The sequence below is a fragment of the Pseudochaenichthys georgianus genome, chromosome 11 (genome assembly GCF_902827115.2).
Source record: "Pseudochaenichthys georgianus chromosome 11, fPseGeo1.2, whole genome shotgun sequence".
Taxonomy (NCBI): domain Eukaryota; kingdom Metazoa; phylum Chordata; class Actinopteri; order Perciformes; family Channichthyidae; genus Pseudochaenichthys; species Pseudochaenichthys georgianus.
The window spans coordinates 13,209,828-13,232,507 of record NC_047513.1 but is presented as its reverse complement, the minus strand read 5'-3'; the positions used below and the strand labels follow the sequence as shown (position 1 = coordinate 13,232,507).

Here is a 22,680-nt window from a genome sequence, read left to right as displayed (position 1 = left end):
TTTGTACCCAGCGTGAGACCTTTTACTGGACGGGAGAACGCGGCCAGAGTAAGGCAGGCGACTGGGTTTTTTTTCAAAGTGGAGGGATGATGGATAAACCAGAAGGGGGTCGAACACAGACCTTCAGAAGAACTGAAGTGGTATAGTGTGAGCTGCTGAACACAGGCCGCCCTTCATGAAACCACTAATATTACAGGCTATTAATTATTCAGAGTAAGGACTTATGACACCATACATGAAGGGCTATCAGGAGGCTGGTTATTAACTGACCTGGGTGTTCCTGTGTGAGGAAAAACAGTCGAACAGATGCATGGTCGGAGAAGTATTCCCAATTCACACTGCACTCAATTCTCAATTTGTATCAAGGCTAAAGAATTTTCCTAAATGTTGTTTTGTTTCTCCTTTGGCCTGGGTGTTTACCTCCTATGTTGGAAGGGGTGGGAGCCTTTCTTATGTCTTTGTCCAAGAACCATAATCAATCCAGAGCCATTTCAAGTTGCCTTTAGCAGCAATTCATTCTTACAATTTCACATTAGAGTACTTGAAGTTTGTAATTGGGCAATCCTTTTTGACACTGGCTAATGGATCAACAATGCACTTATTATAAATGTACAGTTTCATAATGTAAGCCCCAACACATTTTTACTCATTTACAAATGTAACCCCCGCCCCTGCAGCCAGCCTTTACAGCTGCATATCATTCTTAGTATGCCTTTAGAGGCACTCTGACTTTCCACAATGTGATGTAATGGACTCCTTGGACAGAACATATAACTTAACAGTGACTCACCCTTTTTCCCCCTCTGCCATCCTCTTACTTTCATTACCTATGTCATCACACCTTTTGCACTGATTACATCTAAGGTATCGGAAATTGTGTGTTTAACAAATGTTTCATGCCAGGCAACTCTCCCAGCAAAAGAGCTTTGTCCTTCTAATTACAAGGGATTAGGGACTAATATCTAATTATGCCTTAATATGCTTTAATGCATTTTTAATGACAGCTGGGTGTTAAAGTCAAATTCGCCGCCGTCTCCGATGGGGGCGGGAGGTGAAGAATGAGGGAGGGAAAGGGTTTCTTGGCAGCTATAGGCTGCAGGGAGGATGGGAAACATTGATTTCTTTGGCTGAGGTTACAGGAGCCTAGCAGGGAGGCAGCTGCTGCATACTGAAGGCATTCTGCGTTACAAATGGTGCACCGGCACTGATACGCAGTAAAATGCATTTCCTCACCGCTGTTTTATGTCAAAGGAGGGGTGGACACAAATGTCTGTTTGAATTATGATCTGGAATTGAGACTGTATATTGATTTTGCAGTTATTGAAGGGGATGACTATGTTGCCAAGACAAGTGAGATTTGAGTACTGCTGGCAGCTGTAAAGAGCATTGAGTATTCTGTTGGATGGATTGGACTTAAAATACAGTCAAAATCTACTATCTGGGTCGGCAAATAATACATCCGGCCTACAGTATGCATGTTCTGTAGATACACACATTTTCAGTTTTCAAGGGTTACAGCTATTGCGCGAGAAGCCCACTGAAGCAATAGATATCCACAGATGCACGGCTGCATGCCCTTATAAATGTATTCATACTCACTGTTTGTTTGTCTACGAATGATTGTTTTCCACAACAGTATTCCACTCGTCATTTGTTTCCCCCCTTGTTTATTCTAATAGAGTGTACTGTAGGAGCAGGAAAAAAAATATCTGCATAATATTGAAAAGATTGATTGGGATGCAAATTGCCTTGTGAGCCCAATTGGTGTGGCTTGGCCTGTTTTAATTGGGTTCCGTTAATTAATGCTCGACGTGAAGACAAACTGAATTACTTGCAGGTTTCGCGCATGTCATTATCTCTTAATTGTGCCAGTAGGAAAGCATGTGTGTGTGAGCACTGTATGTGCATGAATATGTTGTTAACTCTCTCCTCTCTTATATTATCTTGTCAAAATCATTACAAACACAGATCATTAAGTTAATACACCATTCTAATGTTTTAATCACTGAAAGAGTAATATGAGAAAATATAATTTATTTACAGATTATAACTGAAAGCATTGGGCTTGTTTAGGAACACTGAGGCATTTAATCTTAAAGTTAGATTAATATGCCATAATTAGATATAGATCCCTAGAGAAATGTTCTACTAACTGAAGAACTGGATGACTGCACTTGACACGATTTATCTTGTGTGCAACAAACACTGCAAGGGTGTGATGAGAGAATTATTACTGTGAATAATTAATATTGCATAAGACCCAAATTATTAAATATTAAAAAACGTAAAGTACTAAGTCATGACAGCAATTGTTCTACTGTACCATGAATAAGAGAGAAAAGTTTTCCAAAAGGATCCCACTTGAAGATAGATTGAAAATGTAGCAGCGGTTCACTAAGTGTGCAATGAACTGTGGGTTATCTCCTGGACCTGATGAGATATATCTGCAAGTTGAACTGAAAAGCAGTAAGATCCATATTTTCAGACCATTTAACAGGGGACGCTAAATCTCAAAACCCTCCATGCAACCGTATAAAAGTCAAAATGCATCACCAAGGAAAATGAGAGCAGAAGTCATTACGCTGCTCATCGTGACCGCCGAGCAATTCATCCTGCCAGCCAGCCAGTGAGTCGAGGAGGTCCTCCAAACCCGACAAATAAACATATTAATGTGATCGGTCTTGCTCCGAGTGCGAGGCAATTAACGTTCGTCTGTTACCATGCGGACCGGAGTGTCGTTAGCACCGGGGTGACCTTGAGGAGCCTCGTTAGGGAAATGATTGACGTGACAAACGGTTGTCGGGGGTGACGCCGACAGTGAGCGGGTGGGGACGGACAGACTGGAGGCCGGGTGGCACGGCTGCAGGCGGCAGACAGTGGGAGCTGAGCGCACCTGGATGTTATGGATGAGATCTGGCTTCATCAAGATGACAAGTGAAAAGCTAAGATCTAAGGCAGAGATGAGTCTCCACGGCAACTTAAAGGGGACCTATCATGCAAAATGCACTTTTGTATGTCTTTTATACATACATATGTTTCCCCGGTGTGTCAGGGAACTCGTACATTGTCAGAAAACAAAACCCTCTCTTTTTCCTCCGTACCCAAATATTTAAAAACGGGGCTGCAACGGAGCTGATCCAGATTTGGGTCCGATATGACGTAATATCGGAAATGTGGACCTACGGCCCTATCAGAAACGTTGCTATCAGAAACAATGCCAGACTGTTTTGGACGTCATATGGTCTTTGTTTACATTAGCAAGCATCGCTAACATTCAGAGCTAACCTGTACTGGAGAGAGCATGTGTCATAAAGCAGGAAATAAAAAAAGGAACTCACCTTGTGGTAAACCAGCAAGAGAAAAAGCATTTGAGCTCCATATTGTTTCAGTAATAATCCTTGATGTGGTTTTGAACATGATGGTGTTTAATCACGGGAGCATTTAGCTGAATCTCCGGTAGAATTCTGAGCAGGCATTAACTCCCCCTCCTCTTTTTTTTCACGCCAAGGACCCCGAACCTGCAGTTCTCTAACAGGCCTGAAATAGAGGAATATTAGGGACGCCTAAAATGCATGATCTGTTTGGTATTTTGAGCAAAACACATCATAAACATGTTTTTTTATATAATAATATGCCCATAATATATGCCTAAAAATAGCATAATAGAAAACCTTTAAATGCTTCAGTTGTGCACTAAAAGGAGCTAATAACTGCATATGATAAAAATAGAGGTTCAACCCTCATCATAAATGGTTGTTGATTTGTTTGTCATATATTTTCCAACAATATAAGTATAATCATTAAACACTAATCACCTAGCAACAGCTAGAAAAAACCTTGCGTTGTTGTCTACAGTTAAACTGCAGAATAAATTATTTTTGGACGACCTCCATAAGAGACGCCGTACAGGTCAGTGAAAGTGTGAAACAGTACCTGTGATATCGTGCTGTTTGAAGGAGTCGCTGTAGATCTGGTGCTGGTTGGGACAGTGTTTCTTCAGCCATTTGCACACGTCCTGCTGGGTCCACAGGGCCACCGGCTTAGAGAGCTTCACATATCCTGGCTGAGAAACACACAAAAATAACATTTAAAAACCTTCCATCATCTGTTATACTGCTTATATTTTGGTTTTGAATCAGCTTTGTGCAGCAGTCGTATGAGTGCCCTTTATTTTTTAGCTAGCTGTCTCTCCGTTGTTATATTTTAGATATCCTTATGTATCAGTGTGCGAAAAAGTACACGTCCCACCGTCCGGGACGTGTTATTTACAATATCGGACAAGTAGATCTTTTAATTGACTTGTCCGGTGGACAAGTGACGTTTTTCGCCCCGATTTATTGACAAATTATTGATAAATTCAGTTTACAAAAGGCAGAACTCATTCGCAAATTGTCTGTGTCCGCCATTGTTCGTTTAGAAATGTTAGTTTCGGTTCTGCTTGTCGATTCATAAGGAAATGCATCTCGCCGTTTTCTGTACAGTTAGACGGGGGCGGGGCGGAGCGGGGTGGGAAGTGTAGCACAGTGGCAGGGTTGGGAAGCAAAATTCGGTTTCGAGTAGGAACAAATAACAATTGTCCGGTACCGGGATTAATAAGAGTTGTGAGGACAGGAGGCGGAGCCCCGCGGACCGCAGCTCTCTCTTTCTATGCTCCGTATCAGCTGATCGCTGCACGTTGCAGCTCAGCGTCTCTCTATCTCTCTCTTTCTACACACAGCGGATCCGCTGCCCGTTTAACAGCCTCATCGTTGTCAAACTTTCTTATGTTCTTTCTAACACGTAATGAAGGTTATTAAGCGTTTTAGCTCCTGTGTCGTTAATATTGACCGCCATTTCCTTTATGAAGTGAAGCAGCCTCCCTGTCTGTCCTCGCGCTGTCCTCACATCCCCGGACCCCCAGACTCGGAGGAGCACAGGGATGTCATGTTAGTATTGTTTATGAAGCAGGGTATAGAAAGTACATTATTGAAATGAGAATACTATTTATTTACTTTTACAAACAGTGATTAGCTGGGCAGCTGCAGCATGTGTATTGCAGGACATGTGTATGCGCTTTGAGTTGTAGAAAAGCGCTAGGCCTATAGGCTATAAATATAATAATAATAATAATAATAACTTTATTTCTATAGCACCTTTCATGCAGGGGATTGCAGTTCAAAGTGCTTTACATCAGTAAAAAACAAGACATCAAATCAGTGTAAAACAAGCAGCAAGAGCAAAAAGTGGGATAAAATAATTAAAAATAAAAACATGGGGAATAAAACATAGAGAAATAGTGCAATGTCAATCACAGGGAATAGTGCAGTATAATAGTGTAAAAATGCTTTGGTAAAGAGATAGGTTTTAAGCTGCCTTTTAAAAATGCCTAATGTATTGGCTTCCCTAATATTGTTGGGTAACGTGGTTTACAAAGGCTGCATCACCGATCTTCTTATGACTCTTTCTGGTGACCTCTAATAGACCTGCATCTGATGATCGCAGTGTTCTGGCGGGTGTGTAGTTTATTAGAGAGTCAGCAATGTAGCTGGGTCCTTGTCCATTTAGAGCTTTGTATGTAAGGAGAAGCACCTTCAAATCAGTTCTGAAAGTTACAGGAAGCCAGTGTAGAGTAGCTGAGACAGGACTAACGTGTTCCCTCCTTTTGGTATTCGTCAGTAGTCTAGCTGCAGAGTTTTGAATGAGCTGGAGTCTAGCTTTCTTGGGGAGACCAGTGAATAGTGCATTGCAGTCGGCTAGATATAAAAGCATGAATTATCTTCTCTGCATCATTGTGATTTATGAATGGTCTTAACTTCGCTATGTTTCTGAGATGAAAGAAAGCTATTTTGGTCACTTTGTTTAAATGGGCGTTAAAGTTCAAATCTGAGTCCAGGATGACACCGAGACTTGTCACCTCCGGTTTAATCCAAGTGGTTAAACTTCCTAGATTATTTGTTAGCATCTCTCTTTTTGAGATAATAATAATTTATTATTATTATTATTATTATTATTATTATTATTAGGCCTATGTGTTGGAGATGTGTGGTTGGACTCTGTCTCACAGGCAGGTTGCAGTGTAACATCAGAGGAGACTGGGCCAATTGTACATTCTTAAACTGCACCACTTAGAACTAACTAAATAATGCAGAGATTATTTTTATATAATTGTATTCAATAACCGTAAGAAATTCAACAGTATGAAGTGATTTGTAAATAGGAATACAGATTTGACTTAATGTTTTCATAAATATATTTTTCTCCCAGTTTGTCATGGGACTTATTTACCCTCTCAAAGAACCGGAATCGAGAACCGAAAATAACCGGAATCGAAAAGCAGAACCGGAATCGTTAAAATCCAAACGATACCCATCCCTATGTGTGATGCAGTAACATCTTACCGCTCACTTACGTTAGCGGTGTTGTAAAAACCGTGGGAAAGTGTAAAATACGATGACGAAGAAGAAGATTCCAGTGGCCCCAATTTTTGTCCATTCTGGACAAGTGAAGAATGTATTCGGACAAGTAAATTGCCAAACTCACTTGTCCATGGACAAGTACTCTCTAAAAACTTTTTCTCACACTGTGTATGAACATGTATTATTAAAGCCTGGGGGTTATTGTTGGTGGAATACCACTTCCACATATTGGTCAGACGATGAGATGTCAGGACTGCAGTGCAATGCATTGTCTAATGAAATACTGCTCACCCTCGTTGTTGCACTCATGGGTCGTAGTGCAGTCATGTGACACCTTCCACCTGACTGATTTCGTCGGCTGCTGTGTGACATTTTCCAGAAAGGATCAATAAAGTATTCATCTTTTAAAGTAAAAAGAAGACGCATATGTCAATCTCAAGCTGAGCAGAGACTGTTATTAATCTGGTATGTTGTGTTAAGCCACACCACACCATGTATTCACCTTGTCCTTTAAAAATGTTGACAACAAGAGTAAGGCAGTGTTACTTCACATAACGAGAAAAAAGGAACTTTTGATGTCTGGGAAGATTTTGTATTTATTTATTTAATTCTCTATTAAAAGGTAGGGTAGGTAAGAATGGAGAAACCAGCTCGAGTGCACTAGAATTTGAAACTACGCAGCCGAAAAAAATCTGCCCCTTCCTTCAAACTTCCTTACAGAGCCCCTCCTCCAACACACACGAATCCGCACGTGACCAATGAGGGCACGAGATAAGTTTGTGCACGAGATGGAAGGCTGACGGGCAGGTAGGCCATCCAGTTACTTTAGCCGGGCCGATGATTGGTCGTGCTTTTTACAGAGCCACGGCTTCCACAGATGACATTTTTTAATGTATTCATTGTCAAAGCATCTCATGTATTCATTGCTATCGGGATGTTAAGAGCATTCCATGGAATATAACAAAAAGTGTATCTGAAGTGAATTACCTACCCCACCTTTAAGCAGTCATCCAAATGTAAATAAGATCCGTTTTATGTGTATGTCTATTGTGAGAGAGATTTTTCTGCTAGATTCTGCTTTACAGTGTCTGCCACAGAGACTGGGGAGCTTTGCATTGTACCCGGCCTGTCAAGCATGTTGAATAATGTTTCCTTCTCTGAAACAGTATGAATATTTTTGAAAGATGCATTATGTATAGTGGCTTTTAATGATATAGTGCTACCTTTAACAGCACATACCACACATATTAATTTTTTCGTTACAATTGTGGAAATTAACTAAGCAAAAACACCATACAAATAAGACAATACAATAGCTTTGCCTAAAACAGAGGAGGCCACATCCAGTAGACTGCTAGCTTAACAAATAATGTGTGGTTTGTTTTCTTGATATATCCAACACGATTTCCTAGAAACTGAGGTGACTCTTTAAATAGTTTTGAACAGCAGTCCAAAAATAAATAAAAGGTCAGGTTAAAGTTGAACAAATCAGAGAAAGCCACCAAGTGCTCAAATTCAAGTAGCTAGAATGTAGAGTGGGAATAAAACACCACCAACTTTCTGACATTATGAATCACTACCATTTCAAGTTGACATACAGGTTTTAAATCAACATTGGAGCTGTCAATCCAGGCTTGATAAGTGCTTTGGTAGAGATCAAAATCCAAACCATCCAAGCTAATTCAAGTATTGCTCTACAGCACCCCTATTGGCACACACGCCAGTAATGTGGTTGTAACCACTTTGTGCAAAATGAAGGTTTAATCTGCAAAAAAATAGGTCACTTCATATATTGTATTAAACATTTATGCAATATAATGCTCACATACGCACATTAGGGCTGGGGGGTATGAATTATATACAATTTGTTTTAATCAAATAAATCAATATAAATATAGTAGTATTGTAGTGTTCACTATTTGTGGTTTTGATTAATAATCATTAGTATATTGGGCAAATGTGGGTAAAGATTCATAATTAAAAAGTACTTCAGTCTCCTGTTACAATACGATATAAAAAATCTAAGGAGATATCTAGTCTCATAGCATGGTATCGATATACTATTAATATATTGCCCAGCTCTAATTGACATGCACAATTCAATTCAATTCAAAACCTTTATTTATCCAGGTAAAATCCCATTGAGATCAATGATCTCTTTTTCAAGGGAGACCTGCAGCAGTAGGTTCCACAAGAAGACATAAAACATAAACAACAAAAGGACATCATACAGAAAAATGTACAGGGATTACAATTTACATATTTAACCACATGTACATGCACATATCTGTATTGCACTGTACTCTGGTTGTGAGATAGTTTAAATACTTCAACAGCGGGCGGAGCAGTAACCTGCCAAATGGACCGCTCTTGAAAGTGCTGGCTGTGCTTTTGATTCTGATTGAGGGGCTCCTGAAATTACAAACGGAGAGAGGTGATTACAATTTCACATACACTCCCATCTACTCCAGCATGCTCTCTGGTGTGGCATAGCAATGGAAAGCCTTCTCTTCTCCACCCAGAAGAGAGCAGAATAACAGATACTGGCAGCATTTCCTCTCATTCAAGCTCTCACCCCCCATCCCTCATATCTTCCGCTGTATTCAATCTCGCCCAGTCCCTGTCAGATATATCACATTGTCTTTCTCACTTCCTCTGCTTACATACTGCATCTCGCATCTCCCCTATCTCCGTCTATCTCACCTGTTTCTTATTATATGACACTACTTCAGCCTCTCCTCCTCTGTGACTTTCCACAGCTCCTTCCCACTCACTCTATATCTAGCGCCCCAGAGAGAAAGAGAAATTGGGGGAGATGTACAAGCTGGTTTTGGCATGCGGTCTACATCCCCTGCAGGTAGGAGAAGTGACAGACAGTCAAGGCGAGCAGGTAGGTGAAGCCGCAGTTCTTGATGTGTGGATAGATGAATCTGCGGGAAGTGGAGGGAATGGTGTTGCATGTAGAAGCCGCATTAACCATTAAACACATCTCAACGTAATGCTAATTGAGCCTAACTACGAGCCTGGGGCGACAGGAGGAGGCCTGGATGGAGAGAAAGTACAAGAAGAGTGTGTGTGTTTAAAGCATGCGAGGAAAAGGGGAGTTTGGGAGAGTTGAAGTAGCAGGAGAGAAAGCAGAGGATGCTGGGATGTTGAGGGTGGCTTGACTAAGAAATGAAGCAAAGGGAATAAGGAGAGCAGAAAGAAAAAAACCTCCAGAATGGACTCGACATAATTTGACACGGGAGACTCTCATTTTCCATGAACACATTTGTGAGTCAATGGCCATCTGTGTTTTACATTCTGCACTGATTTAGCCCATAGCTGTGTTCCCGGGGCCGGGTACAATAGGTGAGCCGGAGCCTTCCTGCCTGCCAGGCAGCAAACAGAGCCAAAGGGCGGAGAGGAAACAGCAGAGAGGAGAAAACAGGAATCATGCTCAAAGAGCAGTGTTCAAGAGACGGGAGGGCCAATTAGAGTTTGAGTGACAGCACAGGGGTGAGAGGAGAAGCCTGCTTTATTTCTAAGTGGGATACGTCTGGGAACGGGCACACACATATATAAATATATATCCACATGTGAAGCCCAGTCGACCATCTGGAAAATAAAAAGTAATGTACACACACCAACCATCCGATTGCCAACTTTCAGTGTATTCAGCGAGTTGCTGTCTTTGGCTTTTAATTGATAACTGAAAACCCAGTACAGAGTATTCTTCATGTTACCTTAGCAACAGAGCAAGGACAACCTCTGAAATTAAAAGGCGATGAATAAAGCCTTTGGGGGGGGAAACCGTGCGGCCCAAACATGAACCAAGAATGTGGAATGAATATCCAGACATTAGGGACCACAGTGGAAAACCATTACTTCCATAATGAAGCATGTAATCGTGCTAACACTGATAAGCATTTAAAGATCCAATATGAATGTACTCGGCTAAATTAATCAAGAGGCAATCACATGGCCTTCTTTGTGGAGACACTGTTGGAATAGAAAAAGGAGCTGGGGATTATGAGCGCTGAAAGGCACTCTAGCGACAAACACTGTGCGATAGAGGGAATTTGGCAGTTGTGTTGAATACAGCGGTATTTGTTTCTTAGGAGAGCCTCATCCCCCACCCCCCACATCCCTTCATTCCGGCTCCAATATTGTTGGGCTGATTGCAGGGTCAAATGGCTTTACACTCAATTAAAAATGTTAACTACAGCAGAAATGTCCCTCATAATGACATTGTTCTGTGTTTTGTATTTAACTTGCCACAGAGACCTGTCATGACCTTACATGTCACGTAGCTTTCACCGTTTTTTTGTTTTACTTACACAAAAATAACAACTCAACCTCAGCCCTGGTTATTTCCCCAGACAAAAGAAGTGGGCAGTGTTCACTTATTGAGCAAATGCGTACAAGGGCAAAACAAATGTTCAATCGCTCTTTGACAGCGCAGGAGCTGTTACTGTTGTTCAGAACCATTACAGCTGTCTGGCAGCGTTCATTAGGAGGAATATTGTTTGTTGGTTGAAACGGGGCTTTGTGCAAAACATTGCAATCCAGATTCATTGTCTAATCATGTTTTGAAAAACAAAACCCAAGATGTCAGACTTTAAAAGAATATCAGAAAAAGGCGACAAGCTCAGTTTCTACTTACATGATGTAATATAATCTTCAGATCCAGGGGAAAGGTCTTTTATGAGGCAATTAGTCAACTTGATGTTGTTAATATTACATATGAATATAAGGGAAACAAGCATAATGCCTCTGGACAGGCTGGCCCCAAAGTGCCTGTTTATAAATCCCATTTTAATGTCTATATTCTCTATAGTTTTACTCAGAATGATGTAATTAATGCACCTCATGTTATGATTGTACGACATATCTGCTTATTAATACATTTGGATGGATTCGATGATGTCTATTATTTAAATCAAAATGCAGCAGCCCTTGTGTATACGTTGTGTGTTAACTTCATCAGGAACTGGGGATAATTCCACACAATTTCAACTTGTATACAGCTAGACTTTGGAGCAGTCATAAACCCAATACCCCCAATAGAAAATTGGACTAAAGCAACATTTTGATGTTCTTAGATAATCAGCTAATAACAAGTTTTCTTTGATAGAAGCTGTAAAAGGGAGAGGGTTCCCAGACCAGTAAATTGCTGTAAAAACTGCATCAAAACATAGTCATAATTTAGTTATAGATAGAGCAATAAAGTTAAACGTGTTAAGGACTACAATGACAAACACATCAAACATTACACTATCGTGCTTTATGTATATGTAATGTTTATATCCTGTTTAGAAATATGGAGGTTATCCTCTTGTATAAACCTTCCTCTCACTTGTCAGTCCATGAATTCATTGCACATAAAATCTGCACGCTTTTCTGTTTATTTGAAGCATTTTTTTAAGACACCAGCAATAAACAGCAATGGTTGCATTAGACTGGGGTCCTTCCCCTGCCTGCATATTGAACTTGCTCACTTAACATCTGCAGGATCCACTGTCACATGCTACCCTCTAGTGTCCGAACTGTACACTGCAACAACTTCGTTTTTAAAGTGTGACAGGACAGAAAAGCGCTGAGGAGGAGGAGGGCTGATGCCATTAGCGTCATGTTGACTGAGTGAATGGCTGAGTGAGACACGGAGCCCAGTGTCGTCGGCCCTATCTTAACCGCACAGCTAATTAACAGCTCTGGCATATATATATTTTCTCTCTCTCTCTCTCTCTCTCTCTCTCTCTCTCTCTCTCTCTCTCTCTCTCTCTCTCTCTCTCTCTCTCTCTCTCTCTCTCTCTCTCTCTCTCTCTCTCTCTCTCTCTCTCTCTCTCTCTCTCTCTCTCTCGATTAAAATTCCCTGTATTAATCAATCTGTTACATACAGGAATAGGGATGAAAATGAGATACATCTCTGTGTATGTGACAGAGAGCTGATGACGGCTGTAGGAGAATAACATGCTATGCTGGGTGAATTAATAATCCCCCTCGTAAGGAGCCTCAACTTCACCCAGGCACATCAAAGAAAGTGCACAAGACCCCTTCACAGTCCTGACCTTGGGATTTGCCAGGGTCCATAAAGCATTTCCGAGTGTGTTAACACCAAACAAGATATATTCACCTTGGGTCTGATATTGATTAGTACTGAGATGAGATGATTTGCTATGGATGTTACAGCCATCCAGCGAGTCTAAAAGGCTGATTTATGCCTCGTGTTGAAGCTATCGCTGAGCCTTGGCTCCATTACAAACCCAGCCGTGCGTGCACAGATTCAGCTTTAATCAAATGTTGTTTTAGAAATGATCACTGCTGATGTGATTTACCTGAAATTACCTAAAGTATGATTTTCTTAGTACATACTCAGGTCTGGGTTTATTATATTTACATATGTGTTCAGTGCTAAATATACCATAATAGGTTCTTACTGTATGCTCTTCATGAACCCATTCTGTGGGGTGTGTGTTAGTATTTTAGTTTACACAGAGCCCACATATTCCTTTAAACTTGGAAATACGTGACATAAGTAAAGCTGTAGACACTCTCACAGTTACACATGGACTTTAGTTGTTAACTATAAAGTTCTAAAAAGCTGCAAACCTCCTATATATCTTAAATATTTATAAATAATATGTGGCCCCTGGCTGTGTTAAAATATATTGCCATTCTACTGTATGTACCAATAGTCTTTATGTAGTTTCCCCCAAAGAGAAACACTTATTCTTATGTGGAATCAAGAGACACCAAAATGAGACAAAGAGCTTAGTCAGGTAAATGATAACAATGCAGTCCCTCCTCCAGGTTTATAATGCAACTCAGCTATAATAGGAACGATGCTATGACATCAAATGACATGATGATACCTGCAAAGACTACGAAGCATGGATAAATGTTACAGCTACTCGGAAACTCTGAAATAATTTACAGTCAAAGCACAATACAAAGCGTGTGTGTGTGATTGTGTGCACTAATTGAATCGAGGCCTTGCTGTCCGTCTGGTATTTCCAAAAGTCCACGCGGGGAATACACAGAGGACTATGTCTGACTGCTTTGATTGACAGCTGATTATCACAGATTCCACACAGAGAAAAGAGTTTGTGTGTGTGTGCGTGCCGTGCATGCGGAAGAAGCGATTCCTCACATATCCTCCTAGAGTCCTAACCACACGGCCTATTTCTGGAGGGGAAGTAAGACATTTATTCTGCATTGCTGATGATGGATGCTCTGATCTATTATCAGAAACACAGAGGAAGAGTCTTTGCTGTGTTATTCTCTGTTAAAATATGTGTGTGTGCTGAAGGGGTAGATGTGTGGAACAAGGGGGAATATTATTAAGAGGGTGGTTGATTTGTTTTGAGTAGCAAGCAGGATGTTTGACTGTCATTTGATCACACATACAATCAATTTAGTACCAAGGAAAGGAAATTAACAGCACAGCGCAAGCAGAACCCTCAAAATATCGAAATATGTTGTGAATTTTCTGATATGGAAAGTGTCAGGGTACGAGGTAAACGATAAGCTGTGTTTTGAACTAAATGTGAACATCAGCACTACTGGAACATACAATGACAATGCTCACTGCATCATAGTTCAAGTCTGTCTGTTCACAGATCACAGTTCGGTTGGGTTCTGGCCTTACCGGTAGGTGCCAAAAGTGCTGTGTTATGGGAGAAAATATGTTGTTAACAAAATAAAAGGAAGAACGAAAAAGAAGTTAACTTTTTATTGCATGAATGATTTGTTTTGCATCTGGTGGGACTAACTACTTTATACTGCTGGGTTGCTCAATCCCTATTCACATCCCTCTTAATGTTCTACAAACATACAGTGAAACCAAAATAGAGACTATAGTCAAATTAGGTATACACCAGGGATTTTCTCGGAAACTATCTCTCGTAACGCCACTTACCCGTGACAGCTCAGACTCGGAGACGGAGCGCTGTGGCGGCGCGCGGCGCTGGTACATGAGGGGGCTGACGTCCTGGTAGCTCGGGCTGTCGTCGTCAAGCAGCAGAGACCCTGCGTCCACCGACTCCTCCTCTTCCTCCGGCTGTGACGTCATGTCCTCCGGGCACATCTGGTGGTCAATGCCATTCTGGCTCAGGTTGCAGTGAACAGCTGTGTGGGCAAGAGGGGGAAAAAAGGAATGAGCTACGACTAAGGTTATATTTACTGTCATGGATTAAAGTTGTATTTCATTGTGGACCTGCTTAATATAAATACGTTTTAGTATTTTTGGCAACCACTCCATCACTATATGACCTGCTTAATAGTATCCAAAATACACTGCAATAGGATTTATTATTTAAGGTGACTTCCAGCTGCTATATTACATAATGTCCAAACTCTACTGATTATATTACCATCTGAGAGGATGCTAAATCACAACAGGTCCTCCCACATTGAGTGCTGTACGGTTAAAAGTCCACTGGATGGTGGCAGATAGTGATACATGAAGTAGAGTTTCAATCTATAAATACAGTCTATGGTTTCAATGCAAGATTATATACTTAGACCATAAAGAGACTGTAAAATAGTATACCGTCTTTGCAGCTAATACACAAGAAAGCAATGTACTTGCCATCAAATCACACCAACAAAATAAAGATAAGTCCTGTTCTAATAGATACTCATTTAAAGTGTGAAGCATTCTGCCAAATTCAAATATTGAAACTTTAGGCAAATGTTTTTGTTTTCAAAATTCTTCTGGTAACATAAAGCGTTGACTTAATGAGACAAAAAACTATTATTTTATGAAATACACTCAGGAGTTGTACTGCTTTAGTCTTACTTTGGTGTTTCCAGTAGCTACTGGCTGTTCACGTTAGCTATTGCTCGCAGACCTAAGATAGTAGTATCTATGTCAGTTCGCTGGCTTTTTTTACTTTCCTCTGCTCTGCTACTGTAAAGTATTCATCATTCATCCTCATCCTTTCTTTCCTTCAAGGCTGCTCTTCAGCACAAGCTATGTGGTCTTGCTTTTAACAAAGAGAAAGCTAAGCTGTTTTCCAAAAGTGTGCTTTTATTGATACTTATGGGGCTGTCTCACTACTCTCTAGAATTCCAGATGTGAGGAGTCACTCTATTCCTGTTGTGCAGTTTGTCAATAACATGGCACCTTCAAAAATCAAGTGAATTTAGTTTGCATACCGTTTTAAACATTAGGTTTATTCCAAACCCAGAATTATGGAATTGGGATGGATTTTACAGAACAATGGCTTTACAAAGCATCAACAATTAAATGCACTATGTGTGTAGATATGTTGTGGATGTTAAACTTAACCATTGACAACCCAAGAGACAGAACTGTTTCAGTCATTGAAACAAATGATTGATTATTAAGCATGTACAATAGACAGTGAAATTGATCACTGCTGTGTTTTACTGGAATAAAAACACAATTGCAGATAAAAAGTTGGGCCTTGATGAGAGATCAACCATTTTACAGCTCTAAATAAATGTTAGCCTAGCTTTTCCGGACACATTTTCAGTCGAGTTCTGATCTCTGGCAGATGAATTGAATACTGTAGATACATCCTCTAAAACCACCAAATCAGTTCTCAAGGTGAGGATGATTGTGCTCCAGTGAAGGCTGTGTGTTAGACTGGAGATTTTAGGAGATGAAGGACTAACGTCACATATCGGCAGGGCAGACATTTCTCCTTGTAAAGTTGTATGCCATTACTTTGCCATTTCCGCCATCAAGTGATTATTTTAAGTTAAGTGTTGTTTTCGAAGGAGGCATCAGGCTCAGGCTCTATTTTAGTCTCATCAAGATTGTGGGCGCAGAAGTGACAGCTAGCAGTGACAAATACAAGTGATAGAAATATGCTGTTTGACATCATACAATCTGCTTACTGTACTTGTTCCAAAAACATACAGGTCGATCACTCATTTATGAGGAATGAGAGCCAAAGACACTTCTGATCACACCTGAAGGCTGCTGCTGATTAAAGCTTGAGTAGTAGATTTCTGTAATTATTTAACCAAAAAAACCCAGGCAAGGGTTGCCAGATCTTTTCAAGCAGCACTGGCAAGCAGCACTGGCTCCAAATTGCTTAATCTAGTGAGGAAGATGGCAAAGTTGGCAAAGATAAGTTCAACACATATTACTGTTAAATGTTTCTAAAATACATTTCCCATCCTAGCTGTAGAGATCGATTCCAAATATGCTTTTCTGAATGCTCTAAAGAGAGTGAGAACAAATTGCAAGACATAAATGGTCTGTAACGAGAAACAAAAGTGAAGTTTGACGCATTCGCTAAAGCCAATAAATGGGATAACTGCCCAAATAAGCAAAGATGACAGCCAAACAAACCCTGGAAAACCACAAATTACTTCTTTCAGGCCGCTGTCATCAAGCAATGAGAAAAACTCTCAATGTCCTTGATTGGGACAAGACAACAACATCATCTGTGCCGATATCTATTTGACAGGAGTGAAGGTGCTCCTGCCCTCCTCCATGACATGCCATTTCAGAATCAAAGCCGTATATGATTCAGTGACCTAATGCACCGCAAGCCGCATTTATGGAAAGCAAAAACTCTCCGGGAAACGTCCTCCCCCACGGCCCTAAATCACACCTTGCTGTCAGGATGGTATTGGAAATGTTCTCTTCTCTACACTTCCACTGATTATTCTGAGGACACGGAAGTGTTTGTTATAGACGGTGTCAGAGAGCACTGCACCGTGCACAGCTTTCTGGTGGATCACCCAGAGGAGATAATGGGATTTATGCCTCTCAAGCAACACACTGTCAGAATGCCAACAAATAGAAAAACAACAGTGGACATTTGCTCAAGGACTGGACCTAAGTAGGGATGTCCCGATCACCTTTTTTTGCTCCCGATCCGATTCCGATCATTTGATTTTGACAATCTGCCGATACCGATTTTTCCCGATCCGATCTTTATGCAATGCATTAAGAGAAAAAAAAGGTAACAGATAACGGCTGGTCATCCAACGCGATGAATTCAGCTATCTTGGCTGTTATTGTGTTGGCCTTTTCCCTGTTCTGGGGCAGTTTCTCTTTCCTTTTAAAAGCCTCTGAAAGTGTCGGTTGTTTCAGTGCCGTTACCTGAGTGGCCGCTGTGTACTCGCCGTGTTGTTGTTGGTGTTTGTTTCTCAGGTAGCGTATTAGATTGGTTGTGTTGAACGTAGCTCTGTTCTTTCCACCACGCGGAACCTCTGCCTTGCAAACATTGCATCTGGCTGTTACACTGCCTTCGCTTTCAATTTTATAATACTTCCAAACTCCTGACATTTTCTCTGTCCCGACTCCCGAGTCACCAGCTGAACGTAGCCTCTCGTTAGCTTACTGCTACTATTAGACACTGCGCCCACTCTGTTGCCAGATTTCAGAGAAATAAGCAACCAGGTCTATGAAAACAAGCCCAAAGAAAGCAACACATACATGATGTTGTGTCATTTTAAACCAAAACTAAGTCCTCAGGATGACTTTAAGACGTGCACATGGTGATTTTTGTTTTGTAACATTAAATCCATTTAAAAAAAAAAAATCCCGATCCCCGATTTTTTGAAAATCACGTGATCGGCTCCGATCCCCGATCACGTGATCGGATCGGGACATCTCTAGACCTAAGTACAATTTTAAGGTACTTTTACTTATCAAGTGTACTCTATACTTCCACTTCAATTATTATTACTCCAATATTGCACTTTTTACTACACTGCATTCATTATATAATTAATTAACTGAACGACAAAAAATGTACTGAATATTTCTTCTCATTTAATTATGAACATAAGTGCTAAGGAAAAATCTAGAGAATAAAAGCAAACATGTTCAAATATATTAAGAGACAACATATAAAAAACAATGTAAAAACAAAAGTATAATTTTACATCAGAGTTTCTGACAAATTTGAGTCGGTATGCATCCTGAAATCTCTATTATGATTTAATCACAACACGATTTCATTAAACGATGACACATTATCCTACCTCTACCTTTTTATACATAGTGAATACTTTCACTTAGAAACCATAAGTACATTTATATAATGCTATACTGTGCTGAAGGTGTGAATGTACTTTTACTTCGCAGGGTGTTTCCATAGTGTTCCACTGGTACTTTTATTCCAGGATAAGGTCTGAATACTTATTCTGCCAGAGTCATATTACTTGTTTTTTCTCAGTGAGCTGGAAAGGATATCCTTAATGAATGAGCACACCATGAGAGATTGTTTTCAATGACACTATAACTATGCCAAGAAACTGACTAAAAGGTTTGTGATTAACATTATAAAGCCACATCACAAACACAGCAGAGATGACCTGGTCTGTTCTGATCTCTGATAAGAAAACAAGGTCCCGAGACGCCCCCAGTAAAACGGAGATAATAAACATGAGCTGGCTGTGTTTAAAACAAAGCCAACTTGAGATGCGCAGCACGAAGTGTTGCTCCCTTTCCCTGCCTCTTTATTCATTCCTCCTCTCCTCCCAGCTCACTCCTTCCCCTCACCCTGACTCAATTCATGACTGGTGTGCAAGAACTCCGGAGGAGAAATTAATTATACATCCTCTGCCGATAGCAACTAAACAATGGCGCCAGCAGAGGGAGAGGAAGATGGATGGGTGAGAAGATGATGATAGGGGTAAAGTAAGTGGAGGCACAGAGAGGAAGGACAGAACGGGTGGGTGGGATACTAAAATGCTTTTTCTTTATAAACGGAAACAGTTACTATAAATAGCACCATTACATTCTTCCCTCTCTCCTCCCTGACATGCAAGCATGGCGAGGGAAGAGAGATAGATGAGGAAGGGGTTTATTCTCCCAATGAGATCAGTAAAACAGAGGGCGAATGAGGGGAGAAAATGAATGGAGATGTTAAGAATAGCGGCATCCATGTCCAGCCAAATGAATTCCCATTACTGAGGAGAGGATGAATAAAGAATTGGATTAATCTTATGGCTCCGTCTCTTAATTACTATACAGGGTTTTTGGAAAAAGGAGCAATTACAAAACCAGTCACAAGAATATTGTGTACGTCTCTGAGAGAGGAGCATGTAATCAGGATACACTGCTTAATCATTTAGCTCTTGCAACATTACACTTTGTGTGCTAAGCTCCCACACAAAGAATATTGAATATGGAGGTTTTAATAAACTTTAATTTGGCCACTGCTGAGATGTTAAAAGGGTAAATGGGGGCCTAAAAATACAACTCTACATCGTTGCTGGTGGAAGCTTTTCAAATACACGCCTGATTTTTTATTTAGTTTGTATGAAAAGATTAAGTCAAAACTTTTTTTAAATTGCAAACATGGAAATACACATCCAACTGATCTGATAGCATAAAAGCTTAGGAGGTGTATATTTTATATTGTTTTAAATGATTTACTTGCCATTTTTCCGAACACCCAGCCAAATGATGCTAACTATAGTAGTATAGCTGGCAGCAGTAATTCATCAAATACAAGGAAAAAGTTCCTTAATAACATTAACCGGCCAAGCAGTGCTGAAAAAACAGTAACCTTTGAACACTTACCACAATACACCAAACAAATCAAAATCATTGACTGAAAATATAACTGAATACATGTCAATATTCCAATAACATAGATTCAGATTGAAGTCATTAAAGGTTAATGATTACATTGAGGACAAAACATTTCTGAAGGACCTGTGTACTTCCTAATCACCGCATCAAACTCAGTTGCAGCCCGACATGTATACTTACAAAATGTAGCTGAGGGTTCAGCAAGTCAGATGACTCGATGTCAAAATGATGTATTCTTACTGAACACTTACTATATTTAATAGTGTAAAGGGGGGAATAATATGTAATTATTTGGGCTATTTGTTTCTCCTTACTTCCCCATAAATGTGCAGAAACTCAGCTGAAAAAATGCACGTTTGGAACCAAGGTAATGGAAAAAGCCAAACGATGTTTTCATGTGCTAACTGTGTGCTAACCCCAGAGCCTGTGGTTCAAAGTGAAACCAGTAATGGGTCCATAATCAAAAAGTGAAGTTTGCTCTGTGTGGGCGCTCAGGCTCATCGTGATCTGTTTCTCTTTGGCTGACTCTCAAAGCGCAGCAGAATGAATTGTCTGTGAATAGAATCAACTGTGTGACCCAGGAGTGTATACCAACTCTGCACTGCAGCCATGAGACCTTTTACCTGCTTCCATGTTTAGAAAAAAAGGTCATACCATTCAAAATCCTCTAATAGGCATGCACACAGGACAGAAAGAACACGGGCTCTTTCCTCCCCTAACCAAACTGAGCCAAACAGACGCTCTTTTTGGATTTAAAGATGTGGTCTGGCACCAAATCTGGCAGAATGTGAACAAAGTGACATTTCAGTCATCTATTCAGCTGGTAACAGTTGCTTGGAGCTGAATCAAAAAATCGCCCCAACACTGAAAATGACGACGCAGTTCAGGGAATGAATGGCACATATTTCTCAGCTGGTCAGCTTCCTCCATCTGTCATCTCCGTCCAATCAGCTCGCACACACTCGTGCATGCATCCATAGTGATTAACATGCACTTGAACTAGGGCTGAACAATATATCGTGTCGTGACGATAATCGCGATATGCGCATGCGCGATATTCACATCGCGTGGACGTGCGATTTAAAGCGTTTAATTTTTAGGACTTCAAATCAAATCAAGTTTTATTTATATAGCACATTTATAAACGATTTTTGGTCGAGCCAAAGTGCTGTACATATAATAAAAATAGCCTACAGTAGAGACACTTTACAGCAAATACAACAGCACAGATTGTAATATTAAGTAGGCAAATTAACTCAAACACTTCATGTTACAATTATTTTGCTGATGGCTACAAAAGGAAAACTTGCGCGGCTCTCATGTCAGGGGCACTTGAGTGAGTGACATGCAGGCTCTGCATGCACAGCAAACCACCAATCACAATCAAATCTTCAAAGCAAACGGACCCGGTGATTAAAGGTAAAAACACTGAATAAAGTAGTTTCATGTGTTTCTCCAGGGCAGTTCGGCGCTGCTAACCGAGCTAGCTCAGCTTGTTGCTCTGATAACTTAAGATCCAGACGTCCGTGACTAAAATCCTTCATCCGGTTAAATACAGTTAAAAAAATACCAATTGTATAGCATAAAGTTCAAGAAAGGATGGTTTGCGGAAAAAAAACTGTCTTTTCTTCAATTCCTGTATGTTTTCATATCGCAATATCGCAGGGGAGGGAAAATCGCAATGTCAGTTTTTTACAATATCGTGCAGCCCTAACTTGAACACATCCCTGCCTGTAGAAATGCCTTTCTAACACGGCCTGATTCTCACATAAGCTGATTTCAAAAAGTGAGCAAACCTACCAAATCTACATGGGGTGTTAAAAGAGTCCATCCCCTGCTCTCTAAAGGAGGAGAGAAATGTGCTGAGAGTGTGTGAATGGGTGAGGAGAGGGTGTTACCCTGAGGAAAGAGTGTCTCCATCAGTTGAGGACAGAAGACATTGTCAGATCCTTGTTACACGCTTACTAAAGTAATAATTAGAATATCGTTGAAGGGTAGAGAGACAGAGAGAAGGACGTCGCCTGCAGTATGGGATGTTAGGAAGGGTTTGAGATTAAATTCAGGAGGAAGATGTACGGTATAGAGGATCTCTTCTCTCATGCTGATTCTTTTTCCAAGCCCTGGTCTTGTGATTAATTCACTAAAGAGCACACACTTTGGAGAAGACCCCACTCGTATGATTAACGCTGGGTATGAAACTCAATATGTTTTTACAGTAGGCTACTGTATATGTGAATATCAATGAGGTTTATAAAGTGTGTGCCAAAAGCTGGCATTTACAATCTTGCTAAATTAAACCTCAATGACATCATTCCTGTCAGAATATTGCTTATGTTACAGCTTATTATGGCTAAAGCTGATTTAAAGCTGCTTTGGTTAAGAAGATTTAACATTGGAGAAATGGTTACATTTGCTTGAATGAAAAAAACGATTTTGTAAAACAACATCTTTTATTCTGAAAAGCTATACAAATGTACCATATACAAAGCCCTAAAAGTAATTAAAAATAAATGTTTTGTGATGGTAATTCTATTATATAAGCTCTACAGGGGCACATTTAGTATTTTTACTTCATTAAAGCTTTTTATTAACACCTAAATATGCCATTAACCGCCTTCTTGTTATGCACAGCTTCATTGGAGCAATAAAGATTTAATTGTGCTGCTCAATGGCACCTTCACCAATAGTCTTTGTCGGAGAAAAGTCCTTGTGTAAAAGCGGAGCTACAGAATTAAACTGGTTAACAATACGTTGTGCTCGAAGAGAAAGGCT

General features: G+C 40.3%; 1 protein-coding gene across 1 annotated transcript in view; it reads right to left on the bottom strand.

Moving 5' to 3' along the window:
* samd12 (sterile alpha motif domain containing 12) overlaps positions 1-22,680 on the bottom strand; it is an 88,265-nt gene that overhangs the window by 37,029 nt on the left and 28,556 nt on the right. The window contains exons 2-3 of the mRNA XM_071204732.1: positions 14,296-14,504; positions 3,934-4,063 (exon numbers count right to left, since the gene is read on the bottom strand). Of these exons, the coding sequence (XP_071060833.1) occupies positions 3,934-4,063; positions 14,296-14,504 (339 nt within the window). The remainder of the gene's footprint in view (positions 1-3,933; positions 4,064-14,295; positions 14,505-22,680) is intronic.